The sequence below is a fragment of the Epinephelus fuscoguttatus genome, linkage group LG10 (genome assembly GCF_011397635.1).
Source record: "Epinephelus fuscoguttatus linkage group LG10, E.fuscoguttatus.final_Chr_v1".
NCBI lineage: Eukaryota > Metazoa > Chordata > Actinopteri > Perciformes > Serranidae > Epinephelus > Epinephelus fuscoguttatus.
Window position 1 is genome coordinate 12582279 of NC_064761.1, and position 17556 is coordinate 12599834.

Sequence of the window (17556 nt, forward strand, 5' to 3'; positions counted from 1 at the left end):
TTTCTCAAAATACTGAATTATAATCGTAGAATAATGACTTAGTATTGCAAAATGATGAGCTAGTATCCTAAAATGTGTTAGTATCTCTATTTTAGGGCTATTGCAGTGAAGGCATTTCCCCTGCAGTGATTATGTGTTGCTTAATTGGTCAATATGAGGTATTACCACCATTTTCTATTGTTTTTTTGTGACTTTATCTTGTTTTTAGTGCTTTGTTAATAAGCTTTATTGTCAAGCTATTATTAGGTATATTGTTGCTTTCTAATGACAAAAATGACACAGTTTTAAAACACATCAAATACTTGTTCATTGTTAAATGCAGATCACAGGAGGGCAATGAGACACAGTTGCATTTTTTCAGCTGATACACTTTCGCTGCATCTGTTTCTATGATTTTGTCGAAGTAAAAATGTTGGCATGGCACAGAGAACCTACTTGCTTTGGATGAAGGGAAGGTCGAAGCACGTAGGGAGAGGAGAGACCTGCTGATCTCTGTAGGTTCAGCATTAATTTCTCCTTCAGTGTTGTTGTTCGGCAATGTCACAGTTTGTCTTTGTGGTATTTGTCCGCCCCTCCTTCACTGTCATTGGACAACTGGGTAAAAAGAGACAGTGACAAGCAGCTGCAGCATTTTACCCAAAGCTGAATATTTTGCAGCTCTTGACAGTCAGAGAAAAAATTGCAGATGTGCAGCACTCAGCACAGAAAAGACGCTCAATGCTTCATCATGCTGCTGGGATTTGTAGCGTAGTGTAAATTAGGCTTGGGAGGTATCTTGTTTTGTCATACCTTATATTACTGTGGTATACAGTATATGACAGTAATGAAAATTGCACCATTGAGATTTTTAAATACCCTAGTACACCCTAATACTGTGATACTGCCCAAGCCAAGTGTAAGTACATAGCGCTCCCATGAAAAAACGAAAAAACATGAACATAGCAGTAGTGGCAGTTGCTTGCCTTTATCTTTAGTTGGCTTGTCATTAGCGCAGTGTTATAACATTGCAGTTACCTGAACAGCCCTACTCAGAGTCAGAAGAACGTTCTCAAAATGACTTTACTTATCTCCAAATAATGACTTATTATTTTTAGGATACTAAGTCATTATTTGAGCAAAGTTTTTCATTTTATTGACCTACAGGATCTTTTTCTATTTTTTGTCATCATATTGACAGAAATGGGCTTTCATAAAACTCTCATCTTGTTTCTCAGAAAAAAAAATAACTGCCTTTCCAGTCCTACCTGGTGTTTGTTGCTTCTGCTAACCTATGTCCTGTTTTGTCTTTGTGTGTATGTGTGTGTGATTCTGAAAGTGGGTACAGTATAAATTGTGTGTGTGTGTATGAGAGCTTGACATCTAACCTGTTTGTGTGTGTGTGTGTGTGTTCTTCCTCCTATCCTCTCTGTGTATTCTCCTGGCGTAGATGTATTCCAACCGTGTGGCGATAGGTGATGACTTCATCGCTCTGCAGCCTCTGTCCAGAGCCAAGAGCCAGCTGGGCAAAATTAGGTAGAGGAGATGAGACGGATTCAGCCCTGGGTTTAAAATACATCTCAGAATCAATTCAAATAAAATAAGTATCCCAGGAGTGCTTTATTCAAAAGCAATATTTCTATAGTAGTAGTTTTTTGGATGCATCTGCGTATTTTTGTGAATAGTCAGCAATCGTTAAATGGTTTGTCCTGTTTCCCTGTGCAGATACTGCTCCTTCTAAATTTAATTTCACTTCCAGTAGTGTAAATATACATACCTGAAATATTTTAGCACTTTAGAAACCACGACAGGGTCTGTTTTTGTTTTTGTTTTTTTTTGTTTTTTTGCGTGCAACATTGTGCAAAAGTCTTTGAGTATGTGACATTAAGGTGTTAAAGTGTATAAAATCAGTGACTAGAAGTTATAAGCCATATATAACTTAAATAATGTCCCCTGACAACTATTTGGTATCCTTCCTAATATACCTATAATGCAAATTTCACTGGTCAAACATATACTGGCTTTAAAAATTTTATGTCAGATAGTATTCAGAGTCTTAAACATATTAATCTTTCTAAAGCATTTAATTGTAGATTAGAGACGCAGAGATTAAGATGCATTTCAAAATCAAATGTTAAAGTCTCATTCATTTGTAGCACAACATGGACAGCCTCTAAAAAGTAGAAACATTGCTTTATGAAACAAGCGCTCCTGTTTATGATCGTTTTGACAGTACTGAAATGTACTTTCTCCCAGGTCTGGACTTGATTTAGTCCCACTGAGGCCTGTTTCTACCACTGGCAGCACACTGACTGCAGAGACGTGTGCTGTTACTGTTGGAACAGTTGCTTTTCTGTTATATCTGTGACTGCATGTCCTTGACAAGCCAATCAGCATTCTCCGTGATTGGGATAGGGGTGGGGGGAAATTATATATTTTGGGGCCTCGTGGCATAAGACATAATGCAAAAGAATGTTTCATCAAGCATTTCAGCTGCTGCATGTGTTGCATTTCAGTGAGGGGCTAACATAGAGAATGTGTTCTGAGACATCCACCTCTCCTGCCTGTTCCAGCATGATACTGTCATTACACCCCCCTCCCACTGCATGAACAAACAGATGAATGAGTGAGTGAATGAGTGACTTAGTTCTTACTCTTCCCCTGACACTTTTTATAGTGTGATTGTAATGTTGTTATACAAGGGTTATTTAGGGCCCTGAGCTGTTCTGACTGTGGCGTCCTGCATCTGCATTAGTCCCAAATCTGCGCACCTGGTCAGACCCGCCTCCTGACCATCAGCTAGTGGTCTTGTCATACAACCGCAGTCTGGCATGCCACACTCATGTTAAAGTGATGCATCATACAGTCGCATGGTGCAGCCCATCCACCCAACCACCCCCTTTTATCTATAGCATGGTCTGTACTCTTGACTTATGCCCAGTCAAGCCCCGTCAAACTGGGTTCACCGCTCTGAGACACCCTCTTTACCTCAGAGTTCAGTCTTCCAGCATGGTTTCAGCAGACCCACAGCACAAGACTGATGCCCCACCACAGCTGCATGACAGACTCTTGGACTGGTCTGGGCTGCCTTATACAGCAGCATGATGCTGCCCTGGTAGAAGCATGACCGACAGCACTGTTATTATCACAGCTGATGACTTGACAATCTTGTGCTGTCATAGAGGATATCATTAAAAACAGGCTGCAAGGGAAATGCCAGCCATAGTGTGAAATCTCTTCAGTGAAGGGAATGACCAAAAGCCAAAAATAATTCTTGATCTTGGAAAGCTCTGTCTCAATTAAAGTTTTAATTTTGCTTATATCTAGCTGTCCAAGATCAAATTAAATATGTAATTATATGTGTGGATTTTAGACTGCTGATCAGATAACACAAGCTATTTTCTGACATTTTAGAGACCAAGCAATTAATCAAGAAAATAATCTGCACATTAATTAAGAACAGAATAATCGTTAGTTGCAGCCCTCGTGTGTTTTTTGAGGCTAATGTCGTAGCATGCATATCTTTGTCTTTGCAGCTGTATGGCATGTTAACTCTGATGGTTCTGTAACACTTGCTGGGAAATGCTACTCTATAGTTATACAAATAATAGCCTATATTTTATTGTTATAGCTCTTTACATTACACTTAGTTGCCAGTACACACACATTGCAATACTAATGCAGTCTAATACAATAGTCCTCCAGTAAACCCTACCTTCACAAAGGTCTTAATGCTCTTTTTTAAACTGTCTTAGAGAGGTGTTGATTCAGCTTGTACATTACTTTGGAGGTTGTAGTTTTGTAGTTTGTGGTGCTGTTGAACTGTATTTCCAATATTTTGTTGCCTTTGTAAAGGTAGGAGTACTTGAAGGAGTGGCAGCGAGGTGATTCTAAAAAAACTGGCAACTGAGTGTATGTTGCAAGTCACTAACAAAACAGCCAATGCAGGTCCCATCCCACAAACTCAATGAGCAGAAACAAACTGTAGACTGACTGATTGTAAGTGTTGTGTGCATTACGGTAATAGCAGGCACAAAAAGCGCATTATGCAAAAAGAGATCCTCAGTTTGAGTAATATGCTTGTTGGATTGGTAGAACTACTCAAGATGCTCTTACTGGGTTTAAAATCAAAGCGTGTTTTCATGTGCTGTATAACGCAGTTTATTCAGTTCTGTCGAATGAGTCCCAGTATCTATCAGTCTTTTCTTTTTTCTTAATTAGATTAGAGGAAGGTAATCGCCAAAGAACCCAGAGGGCTCTCCTGGGTTTTACGTTGTTTGCCTGCTCTGTAGCTCTGATAGATTCAGTAGCAGGTTAATTGGTTCAGATAATAATAGATTTGCTCTTATCTGCACTAGAAGGATGCGTTCCCTCCAAGACATCTTTCCTATGCCTGCAGCTTCTTTCTGTGTTCACTTGTCGCTGCTTTTGTGAGGAATTAAAGCCCTCCTCCAGTGACCTCATCACCCCCGCTCATATTTTCTGACAGAGTTCTTCTCAAGCAGTGATTTATGATTATCTCACAGTGCCAATTAAGGTGAGGCTCAGATCTGTGGCAGGGGAATAAGACCCAGGATGCAGACCGGTGTCTTGTTTGAAACAGCAGAAAGCAGCGGTTCTTATTTGCCTTGTAAGCTAAAAATTTGCTCTCAACTCTGTTGCTATGTTGAAGATTGTTGGTGAGGTCACTGGTGAAGGGCTTTAAAAAGGGGACCAGCATTGATTAGGTCTCCATATACTGTATGTATACAGGTATTAGAGTGCACTGTAAGGTGAGGGTCGAATGTAATTAACTGCCCCCCTACAGTGCAATCTGGACTGACTTGCTGACTGACTGATCGCTTGCTTACTAACAGACTGATTAATCTGCTGGTTGTAATTAAGAAGCACTGAAAAACATATCCACTGTATCTGCAGTCATTTAGTCTTGTATTGAGTCCATAGATTTACAAACCAAAATGTAAAAAAAAAACAAACACACATTTTAAGAATCAAATAAGATTTTCTTTTATACTAGCGTCTAGGGCTGCACAATTAATCAAATATTCATCTTTATTTCAATTTTTGGCTTTCCACAACCCAAAACCCAGTCCAGAACCTCGCTGCATATCAAATCAAGCACTTCCTAAAATAATAGTCAGCCTCCAGTTTTAAAGAGCTGTCATGCCACTATGTGCAAACCTTGCATGAGTAACCTTTGAAAAACCTTCCTGGACATCATGGCTGTACAGAGTAGAAGAGTGATGTACAATGGAAACAAGACAGGCAAAATGAAACCCAAAGTTCTGGAGCAGAAGGTGAAAAGCTAGTCCCTCTATATGGATCCATTGTAACCTATATATTTTGGATTTAGAGTGAATGAGACTTGTGTCTGTGCTACAGAGCAACAAAACTTGTTCAACCACCTAAAAAAACCCCACAAACTGCAGTATGATTTGCATCCCAGTACTGTACAGCATCAGCTTTGACATCCATGCACAGCACATCGCTGTATCCATCTGGCTCCCAAAGATGGACTGAAATAACCAATGCAATTGCATTTTATTGGCCAAAGACATAAGTCCACTAAAGATTTTTATTTATACTGTGCTTCTACGAGATGCACTGAATACAGGTTAAGAACAACCTTATTTTAAGTCTTATTTTGATTCAAAGAATTGTACATTAGCAAGAATGTAGCACAACATCAAAGTTATAGCAGGACTCTGATTATTTGAACTTTAAAGTGCAATAAAAATATTGTGTCCCTAAAATCATTGTATAATTGTCACAAATTATCATGATTCTAACTGATCAAAATAATCGTCATTATCATGTTAGCCATTATCGTGCAGCCCTACTACTGGTTTTTCCAAATATGTACTTATTTTCAAAAGAAATCCTAAATGAAAAAAAGGAAACTTTTCAGACTGCCTCAGCTGACTTACAGTAAGACTTAACATGAGACAAAATCACTGCTGTGGATATGTTTGCAGTGTGATTGGATATTTAAAAGGCTTGCTTTACTGGTTATGTTGCTGTGTCGATGTCTGACCTACCAACAGTCTACCTGGCTGACTGATGAGCTGTTTGACTAGCCAGCGGGGCTCACTATAAGCATCTTGTGTCCTTCAGATGGAAGAGGGTGAGGGTTCAGTCGGCCCAGAATATGACCCTGTTAAAGCCCAGCGGAGCCCAGGGGAGGACAATTGGCACCTGCTAGCTGCTTATCCTCCCCCTGCTGCCCCCGGCCCAGACCCCTGCTCCCCTAGGTAGTACCATAACTTCACTCCCATTGTCTCTCCTCGTACTGTCACTGCCCCAGCATTATGGCTTCACCTGAGGACCAACCAACCCTCTGCACCTCCCTCAAAGCTGCAGCCAACCACATATGTCCTTATATTTGGTTAAAATCTACCTGCACCTTTAGTCATTCACTCATGGCTGTATGTCACAGCTGCCCCTGCACTGCACTTTTATTTCAAAAATACTATACCTGTATGTCTCTGTCGGTCTCACTTCCTGTTTGAATGACCCCATCCTATCCCACCCAGTCACAATCAACTCCATGTACCCCTACTCTTCCTTTAATAACCTCATCCTTCTCTGCACAGATATGATCCCGTCCTCCCTCACCCAACCATTATTGTCCCCATCCTTTCCCGGTCTTACTTCATCCCTCGCTGTTGTTAAACAGATCTGGGATCAGAGTTTAGAGAGAGAGAATGCTGTTGGCATGCTGACTTTCATTGTCTTTGCTGTATTTGTTCAACCATCTAATCCCATCACAATAATACTTCATATTGAAGCCTGAATGATGTATCATTGTCTATTTGTAAGTATTTGATATCTCATATAATCCCCTTTTTGTTAAAAGTATAGTTTTTATATTATTTTCTCTTCTGTTCTATAATTTAAGACTTTCAGTGTGTTGCTTCCTCTGCATACAGAGTGTGCTTTGTGAGTATATATCATACTTAAAAAACCCAAGATTATTACATTTTCCTAGGCAGACAGTCGCCAAAATGATCTTGGCAAAAATACGCTGCTGTCTTAGTGGGTTGAACCAACATAACGTGCTAAATAAAAGGACAAGGAACATGAACTTTAGCTGAACTCCATAGCTGGTATAGCAAATCAGCCAGAGGATGATGTCACCCATATAGCTGTCACTGAGGCCTTGGTCATTTTACGACAAAACCTTCAACTCAGGCATTGTTTTCTCGGAAAACCTCAGTTTTCAAGAGAGCTATTAATCGTAAGGTTTGACCTGGTTTCACTCCGGGCTTTATATTGCTGCTGCTTCTCTAGAACTAAAAAAATTACCTGCACCAAAGTTTCTCAGACACATGCTTCTTTCTTGTTCATCTCTTGTAAACAGCACAGGGAAGCGAGTTTTACTGTAACACGACTACCACTGAAAACTGCAGTATCTCAGCTGCCATTGCTTCTGATTTACAAGCCCTGTGATGACTGATTGCTTCTTCACAGATTGATTCGATTGGTAGATTAATGCACGCTAAATCAGTCATCTTAGAGTTAATGAAAAGCTGACTGTTTATCACCCACATGGTCTTACCAACAAAGATGCGCCAAGGACACTACACTAACAGATAAACACCAGTCTAGGATACATAACCACCCACGGTTACAGCTGTGGCTTGGCTGCTGCAACTGCTTTTACTGTGGTTTGGACTGTATGTGTGTTTGGAATGATCATATTCTACAACTTCTCTTCCTTGCTTAAATGGTGACTGTTGTGTTACTGCAACAAGAGCCAATCTGTGTCCCTTTTCTTAAAAGGGGAAAAAGCAACATCTTCTGAAGGAGGAGGAACAAAACCAGAGATCTATTATCCAGGGGACACCTGATCTTGCCAGAATAAATCACGGTGTTCTGTCTGTGTTTTGCTGTTGCCAGCCAAGAAGCAGAAGTTTGGTTTCATGCCAACAGTTTCTCCAATTTCTGCTGCAGAGAAATGTAACAGCGGCAACAACTCAATCCAAAACACTGTGGAATACACAGGTCACACATTTAGCTACAAAATAGGACACATTTGGGATATATCACAGGAGCCAAAAAATGATAAAGTGTACTACAGAGGTTATTTTTTCAAAATACCTTGGCTGGCTGATTGTAGCAGTAACAAGCATTTTTAGTGTTCATTTAGCTTTTCATATGATAAAAGAAACTGTTAAAACAGAATAGTTTATAAGTTGATGTGCCCCAGAGGTATTTTTAATTCTTTCTTCTTATTAAGAATAATCTACACAAACCTTTTAATTAACAATAGCAAAAAGTACAAATTGAAGCTCATTTATAGACTTATGATTATGTTGTCCTGTTATGCTGTGGAAAAGGAACATACAGAATACAAACTTACATGAATGTAACCTCACACTGTGTTTGTTTCCTCTTTGTCTCTCTGCTTCTCACTTTCTCTCTTCTCTGTCACACACTGTCTCTTGTCTCTCTTTCTCTCGGGTGCTGACTCAGATTAACAGAACCACCTGACCCTGCAGGTTTCCAGGCAGCAACTTCATTCAGCTTTGTCTACTAATGCATCACTGGCTCATTGAAGAGTCTGATTAGTCATTAAATATATTTTCAGTATTATTATTTAGACAGCAACTATGTTTTTATGCACAAAATGTTTTCCAGTTGTTACCCTTTTTCAGAAAAAGACAGTATTCCTACTAAGCTGTTTATTCGCTAATAAAAAAAAATTTCATTAGTTTAGTTTAGTTTAGTTTATTTCAGTCATATATATACTTCAAAGCAGCAAAAGAAAAGAATAATAGAATAATATTCCTGTTCACATACAGCCACACATACTCTCACCTGTGTTTCACAGGAGTCAGTGCCCTAACATGTCGTCTGTCATGTCAAAATATACAAAACTGGAGCAGCTAGAGCCACTTGTGCCATTTTGGTTCTTTGCTGCAAGATAGTATTTTTTTATTAAGTTTTCCACGGGTGGTGGACTTGCAACCCTGCAAACACAGCCTCCCTCTTTCATTCCTCCAGCCACTTACTTGAATGCATGCATCTCTACCCCAGCCTCAGAAACTGTTGGCTTGTTGGTTTATGTACAACGCACAGATCTGACCGAAAAACAGGCATTCTTTGGGAATGAGTAGTTCTCTAGTTATTCACACTGATGTGATTTCCAAACAAAGACAGAGAGTTAATCTACATAACAACCATTCTAAAATACACTGCAAATAATCTTGATTTGACATTATGATCTTATCTGTTTGTTTTCTTGAAGATTTCTTTGTTTACAGGTTTTATGATTTACATATTTATTTGCAACATTTCAGCCCCTTGTGTAGCATGTTTAAATGTTTTCCCAGTTCATCATTCTTCGTGTGACAGCATGCAATATGTCATCCTCCAGTCATCCATCATTCTGTCAGAATGTGACATTGAACCTGTGTTATATCGGTACTAATTTCCTCTCTTGTCTCCTCTTTGTCCACTCGCGTCTCTCTCTTTCCCTCTCATCTGCTTTTTCCTTTGTCCTCTGTTCTTTTTACTCCTCTGTCATGCTACCAACTTCTCACATCACCTTTTCCTTCTCCTGCTATCTCTCCTCCCTCCAGTCTCTATCAGCCTCCCAGGCGCAGGCCCTCAGCTGTGTGGAGTCCCTGTGCTGCTACCAACATGGGCAGAGCGGCTGTTCCCGCTTGGCCCGCCTCTTGGAGCAAATGACCGGACAGTGCCACGCCAGCGCCAACCATTGCCACGCATCCAGCCGCAGCAACAGGTGGGGCGGACGACGACAAGAAACAATGATTATGAACCCAGATGAACCGGCACCACCTCTTGGTGTCAAAAATTTGGGCAGTGCTGACTGTTTTAGCCCCTAATGTGGCTACAACTCTACTGTAAGTCTTTCTTGTTCAGATCCATTGCAGGTTGGGTGTACAGTCGTTGGGGAGCAGGGCTTTAGACGGTCACTTTTTTAGGGTGCAGCTTATCATGACTCTGGGACAACAACCAAACGAGGAGTTAGATGCTGAAGATGTGTGGATCAAGCCATCATGGACTGCACTGTTATGAGTTTCTTATTTCCATCAAAGTCTGTGTTGCATCTGAGGTTTGAACATTTTGATTAAGCAGGCAGAAAGATGTGCTTAATCTCATGTCCACATTAGTGTACTATCGGATATATATCTGTACACCTTGTAACCAAATCATAGAGACCAATGAGTGAATGGGTTGTGAGGGCCAATGCCCTCTACAAAGCATGCACATGTGGATGTTTTGCAGTCTAGCCAGGGAGAATTTGGATTCCAGTATTTTTATTATGGCCCATACAATTGAGACCTGTTGTGATATACAGGCACCCAACAGGTCTCAGTATTACACATGTAACCTGTCTTGTCTATGTCGCCCTTACATTAGGGCGGGTCTGTCTATTAGCCCATTTGTCTGTGTCCTAATCATCTATGCTATTATCTGTGGTTCTGTCTGTCCTGTCTCTCTCCTGTTTCTGTTCACATCCCCTGAAAATCAAAGGTTGGTGTCAAATTTAGCCTGATCAGCCAGTTTTCAAGGAAAACTGACCAATATGTAATGCACTTTAACAAATGAGACTGATGTCTATACATCAGTGACTAAGTTGACTTGTTAGCTTTAGGTTGACTCCTATATTGTCTTGTAGTTCCACTTGTTCATTGGAGGCCTTCTCCACTTGAGATGATAATGGCTTGTTGGTTGAACAGTGTATGATACAAACACCAACTTTGGGTGTGCACATTATTAGTATTAAAGAACAGTTCAGCGCAAAATCAAAAATACATATTTTTCCTCTTACCTGTAGTGCTGTTTATTAATAGAGATTGCTTTGGTGTGAGTTGCAGAGTGTTGGAGTTATTTGCCGTAGAGATGTCTGCCATCTCTTAAGTATAATGGAGATAGAAGACACTTGGCTTGTGGTGATTAAAGCACCAAAACAAATAACATTTGAAAAAGTCTACAGTAAAGTCTCTTTGCAGAAATCATGACCTGGTTGCTCATGATAATCTACAGACCTTGAAGCAAGTAGTTTCATGTTTATGCTCACCACAAGCCGAGTGCCATCTAGTTCCATTATATCTGAGAGAAGGCAGATATCTCTACATCCAACATTTCCAACATTCAGCAACTCACACATTAGCACCACAGGTCAGAGGAGGAATATGTATTTTTGATTTCTGGGTGAACTGTCCCTTTAACCTATGATTGAAGAGATGTGGAAGTGCTTCATAAGTGACAGGTTTGGCAACTTAGCTTTCAAGCTGCATTTTGCAATCTTGCATTTAGCCCTAAAGAGCAGAATGGGGTAACAATTATGAAACATGATGTCAGTGAGCTCTCAGTAAGTGCAGATACAACTTTGTTCTCTGCTCCACTTTGCGATAAAGGATGATAAAACACCAGATTGATTTTTTTTTTTTTTTTTTTTTTGTGGGGGGTCCATGAGAAGTTTTTGCCTAGTGCAGCTTAAAAGATGAGTAAGCTGAGTTCACAGTTTGCTGGGTTGTCCAATCTGCAGTTTCAGTGTTATTGTGTCTTTTTGCCTGAATCCCAGCAACTCAGTGGGGTCATTGATTAATTGACCTGATTGGCCCTTTCTGCTGAGCAGTCAATACTCCCCAAACCAGCTTGGGACTCTCAGTATTGATTACATCAGTAATGAAGATGTAGCATTCTTGTTGTTCGTGTGTGAGTCTTTTGCAGTGGACTTTGCACAGAGGCACGCATGTTTGTTCGTTCATGACTGTGCGTGTGTGTGATTGTAAAGGTAATGACAGCATGCAGGTCAAACAAAGGGATGCAGTGTTCCTCCCTTCAGCCCCTCTGGACAGCAACCTGCAGACTCTCTGTGGTCGAGTAGAGGACTGTGACATCCCAGTCAGTCAGGCCTGCAGGGATACAGCGAGCAATCTCATTGTAGAGACATAAAATTGTGACAGGCTGTAACAAAATCTCATTGTAACTGATTTTATTCTGTGCCAGGCCTGTCTGCAAATAATTAACATTTGTGGCATATTTTAAACTTTGATTCACCCAGTCAGGAGCATAAAATGGGTCCTACATCTTGATATTTATACCCTTCATTATTCCTCAGACTGCGGTAGATGGGATATGCTTCATGAAATAATCTATTTCATTTGTTGTCAGGGTCACTTCACTGAAAGAAAGGAAAGTATTTTGATCACTTCAGGGTCAAATCACCACTAAATGCATTGTTCAATTTAGATGAAATTCTTCCTGTTGGAATGATTGATTTGTTTTCTAACCTTGGCACGAAGCAGCCAATTGAATTCATCCAACTGAGCAAACAGCAGCCAATTTATACTCCCACAAGGATAAATATAAACAATGAATATAAATAAAAATGCTCTGTGTGCTTTATTTTAAATTGAAACGGACACAATCAATTTATAGAAATGGGGCTTTATATGAAGGTTTGTTTTTATCCCTCATTTCCTTCCCTTAGTATCATCTCCTTTCCTTCTCTCCTCACCTTCCTCTCACCCCTCCCAACCTTATTGCCCCTGGTTTACTTTCCACATACCTTCGTTTGTCCATCCCCTCTTTTTTCTTAACATTGTGGGTTTGAGGAAATAAAGCATAAACCCATAAAGAACAAATGAAAGACTAGTGAGACTCAGCCCCCATTTAGCCTTAATGCTAGGATACTGCCATAGGGGAAAGGGAATGTATTCACCCAGTCCTATATAACCTACTTAATGACTGGAAGGGACATATAGCAAGCATATTTACAAACTTATATGGTGCATAAAGTATTTATCTGTTATATAGTGGAGGCCCAACCATAGCTGGCTGCTTGTCTTGGCCTGTTGTTGCAGTACTAAAATCTGGTCACAGCTGAATCATGGCTAGGGGCGACAAAGCAGGAAGGGCCTCGGATGCCAAGAGTCAAAGATGTTTTTTGGTAATAATTGAGCTACATACCCATCTGAAGTTGTCAAATCCCGACAGCTGCGTCTCCATCCAAATGTCAAACAAATTTTACTCAGACCTGATACATATGGGGAAAAAAAATAGTCCTGATAAAACAGACAATTTGATAAAGGTTTGTTTAACAGGATACTTCAGCCCCCAAATGATCATTTGTAGATTAATTTCTCACCCCGTGTTACATGGAATTTGTGTAATGGACTTTGAGAAGACTCGTATGCTTGCACGGTGAACAAGGAATCCAAAAACTGAGAAAATTCCAATAAATTTAAGTCATAGGGGTCAATGTTTAACATCAACAAAAATACATCTAAACATCTGTTTACAGACTCTCACACAACTCCTGCAGTATGTCTTCTGCTGCCTCAATCAGTTTGTTTGTGTTGTTGTTTGACTGAATCCGAAGTAAGCCCTTTGAAACACCAAAATTGAACAATAACACAAAGGGTTCTAGTTTCGCAGACCGGGTGAGGTGGGGGCACAGCGCACCTGCGCTTCGCCAACTGGGTGTGGCCAGGCGGATTTTGCAAGTTTGGCACACCGTGCACCTGGCGCAGCTACTCCTCTTTCCCACCCACTGATGTTTTGGTCTGGGAGGTCCAAGGTCACAGTGTCCGAATATACGGAACTGCGAGCAGACCTCCACGGGCTGATGATGCAAAGGTAGCCTGGGAGGAGGTCACCACAATTGTAAATCAATGTTGCATTTCTCTCGTGCGCGCGCGCTCTCTCTTTCTCTCTCGCAGTCTCACTCTGTTTCTTTTCTTTTGACTTTTCTAAGATGACAGATGCTGAATATATACTCCCTATCTGATGCTGTGGCTGTTTGTGGTTGGCTAAGAGGGATGTGAACTCATTAGTTTGCAGCTGTGTTAATCTAATCAGGTTGGGTTTCCATTACGCGTGCCAAACGTGCCAAACGGTGCCAATCCCCTTTGATCTGACATCAGATGTGACGGGACAGTCAATTTAGAGATACATTTATGTGCTGGTTGCAGATAGTTGCATTGAATAGTGTTTTTTGGGTATTTATTGCATTGTTAATGTGCCTGATATTCTGGAAACCTGCCTGTGAGGTTTTGGTGATGTGTGCGCACTGTCAGCCAAACTTTGGCTTACACCGGCTGCGCTCCCCCTGCGCTGACAGTAGACCTGGTTTCAGCTGGCGAGCTTTTGGCACGAAACTGTCACTGCGCCAACCTGGATCTGTCGACACCTCCCCCTGCTGCGCCGCCACACCCATCTCAGCGCACCTTGGTCTGCCAAACTACCAAACTGAGCGCGCCTCAGGTTGCGCTGCTCGAAACTAGCTCTGCGCGGGGTTCGCCACCCTGCGCTGCGCCAGGAAACTAGAGTAACTAACTGATTGAGGCAGTGTAAGAGACCGCACGCTTTTTTTGCACCATCTAATTCATTGTTTTCAATGTAGGTGTCCGGCAGACGTGCTAAAATGCCAGAGCAACACCGTCGGGGCGCACACTCATTCCCTAGCATCCTTTTTTCAGAGCGCAACAGCTATGCCCTGAGATAAATTCAACTTTTGGAACACAGCAACGCATACTGCATGTCATGTGACGAGGAACAACCAATCACAGCCAACAAATATCTTTCTCTTCTTTTGTAAATATCAGTTGTGATAAATATGGAAGAGTGCAGGGCTACCGCAGCTTTTCATCTGTCCCACGGACGATATGCCCACACACCTATAGCTGAATAAGATCAGCTCTGCACTCAGGATTTCCGGTAAATAGGTGTTGATTCGGTGCTTGTTAAAGTAGCTTAGCAACCTGTCACTGTGCAGTTGAAAGCTGGCATAAAAAAGGCACAGAAGTAGCACCAAAGACGGTGTAGTAATCCAGTATCTTTGGTAGCACCCAGCGCCCGACCTCGTATACAGGCCCTTAGACCAGCAGCTCCTCTGCTCAGCAAGGTAAAATTATTTTTATGTCAGTGACATTTGGCTTTAAAGACAATACAGGTTTTACTTTCAGTTCAGTTCCCCATCAGAAAGGGCTGTTTGTGTGGGAAGTACCATGCCCATAGTGAAACAAATATAAAAAATGCACATCCTCCAAATCAACTTATTTCAATCGGTGCTGACATCAAAGGGAAAACGTAAAAAAACAGGATTTGTCGCACACAATGTATTGTTGCTCCCGTGCTTTGTTTGGTGTGGCAATAAAGCACGGGAGCAGCAATACATCGTGTGCGACAAATCCTGATTTCTCAAGTACCATGCACATAACCAGATAAATGAGACGTGGATTATACTGCACAGCTTGTGTGAGGGTTTGGTAGTTAATGTTTTGATATAATTTTCCTGTTGTTAAATGCAGTCGCCTACAGCTTTAATTCATCAGTTGTCTCAGTTTTTGGATTCTTCATTCATCATGGAGGCATGCAAGAAAAAAGTTCTCTGCACATATCAAAGGTAACAGGGTGAGTAAGTAATCTGCAAATATTTGATTGGTGGGTTAAGTATTCCTTTGAACATCAAAAAACAATACATATTTATTTAAATTAGATGCATTAATTAATAGGCATGAATCCAGATAGAAATCAAAACATTCAAAGTCTCTTGTAAGCTGCTGAACCAACCTCCATGATTATTTCATCAACAAACTTAATTCTTTAAGTCTGCTTTCAAACCAGTTTGTTGAACTTTGGAAAATTGATTAAAAGATAAAACATCTGTTCGTCTTAAAGCATCATAACAAAAAAATCCTTGGATGGAAACTCAGCTGCTGACTGACATCCCTTGCTCTGCATCCTCCTCTTCTCCTAGAACAAGGAGTCCCTAAACCAGAGAGGCTGCTGGGAAATGTAGTCTCAGAGTCTTCTTTTTTTGCTACTTCCTGTATCTAATAGTCTTTTTCTACTGGATCCTGAAGCCTTATATGTGCTTCTGTGAAGAGGCCAACTTCGGGGGCGTGCTAGTTTTATAGCCAGGGGTGTTCCAGGTGGGTGGAGTTTACCTTCTCTGCTGGTTTAAATGACCATATGTAACTCCACCTGTCTTGTCCACTGCAGGCTACAAAACAAGAATGCCCAGACTCTGTCTTGTTGCATGGGGGCTGCTGTTGCCTTTGGTACTTTGTATACAATGTTAACCTGTATGTATCTGTGCCCCCTCTCACACTCCTCCTCTTGCACTTGTCTTTATTTCTGTCCTCTCTGTCTGTCTGTGTCCTTGTCCTTCTATGTCTGAAATCTGCATAATGTTGTTCGACCTTCCAGATTAATTATTCATGTGCTGTTAACGTCCCCTGTGAGCTTTGTCTTGTCAGAAATCTGCCTGTTCTGTTCTTTTCTTGGGTTCATGTTCCCACCGGCTCATCCCAAAAGTGTTAACGTCCTCTTTGTTCTGCCGTAACCCGGGGAGCAACGATAGTTTTAGCACTGATGTTTTAGTTTGACCCGAGCCCCACTAGACAGCCGAGCTGGTGATGAAGCACGTGAGAGTGCCTCCAGTCAAACCACCATTTGAGTCATCAGCCTATTTAAAGTCCCTTGGTGTCCCTATTTTCTTGTTTACCAGGTCTTAAAACGGTTGTCTTCATCTCAGAGAGCAGTGTCAAAGTTAAAGGTCACAAGAGAGTTATTCAGAGCAGCTGACATTTAAGAATCAAAAAATATCTGAAGATGTGGATGGACAGGTGCAGTTGTCCTCCCGTCAAACTTTGAGCTATAAAACTATTCAGCGTTTCAGGCTTTACTCGTGCAGTCATGTGAAGATGAGCCGTAGCACCCAGAGCGGAGGCACTGTTTGAACCACACTCTCTCTGCTCCTCCCTGCTGGTGCTTTGAAGTAGAAGCTCTGATCATTGACTCTGGTTGTACTTTGATGCGAGTCAGCATGGCGTTGGTTGCTTTGTGACCTTTACAATCCAAACAAGCTGTGACTTTCATGATGTATCCATGTTGTGCTTTTTTCTTGTGTTGCCTGAGCACTGGCAGCTTTGTTGGGAAATGTTTTGAGTGGTCTAAGTGGATGAGGTCGTGTTCTAGTTCTGTCTTTGTTAGATATTTCCAAAGGAGATCCAGCCTGCTAAGCTAATAACAGAAAGGGACTGTGCCTCTGTCATGTCTCTAAATAAAAGTATATACACTAGATTTGATACTATATGCATATATGTTTAATATTGTGGAAGATAGTATGGTACCTATTTTTCTAATACAAAAAAGTGATATTTAAATACCCAGCTAAACTTAGGGATTTATATTTTACCTGCAGAAAGTCAGCTGCTAGTCCTGGTTATCTTGAGTGGATACATGAGGCAAGAATGTTGATGATGCTTGTTTATTATGATTTATTTCTCTTTATGATGCTTGTGTTGATTTTATCCATGAGGTGAGTAGCTCAAGTCTCGCCTCGCCTCCTCTCAGAACAAACCACAGACAGAATCAGAAAAACAAAACCAGTTTCCAAAAGCATACAGTACAATAAAATTAATGTTGTGTTTTAAGGTGCACCAAGCATTTGCAACAAAGAACCTTAACCATCACTTTTGAAGTGAGAGGTTGGAGACGTACAGAACCTAAAGGCGAGGGTGCTGTCTCTGAACAGCTTCATCAAATCTAACCCTTGAGACCATCTCAGCACTGAAGACCTTTGCATCATTTGCA

General features: G+C 41.0%; 1 protein-coding gene across 3 annotated transcripts in view; it reads left to right on the top strand.

Moving 5' to 3' along the window:
- The window catches only part of atp11b (ATPase phospholipid transporting 11B (putative)), a 64986-nt gene that overhangs the window by 41182 nt on the left and 6248 nt on the right, over positions 1-17556 (top strand). The window contains exons 29-31 of one of the 3 annotated variants that reach the window (XM_049587180.1): positions 1427-1512; positions 6091-6227; positions 9561-9696. In XM_049587180.1, coding sequence (XP_049443137.1) covers positions 1427-1512; positions 6091-6178 — 174 coding nt within the window. In that variant the 3' untranslated portion in view covers positions 6179-6227; positions 9561-9696. Of the gene's footprint in view, positions 1-1426; positions 1513-6090; positions 6228-9560; positions 9725-17556 lie in introns of those variants that run through there. The other 2 variants (XR_007450175.1, XM_049587179.1) reach the window with 2 other exon arrangements.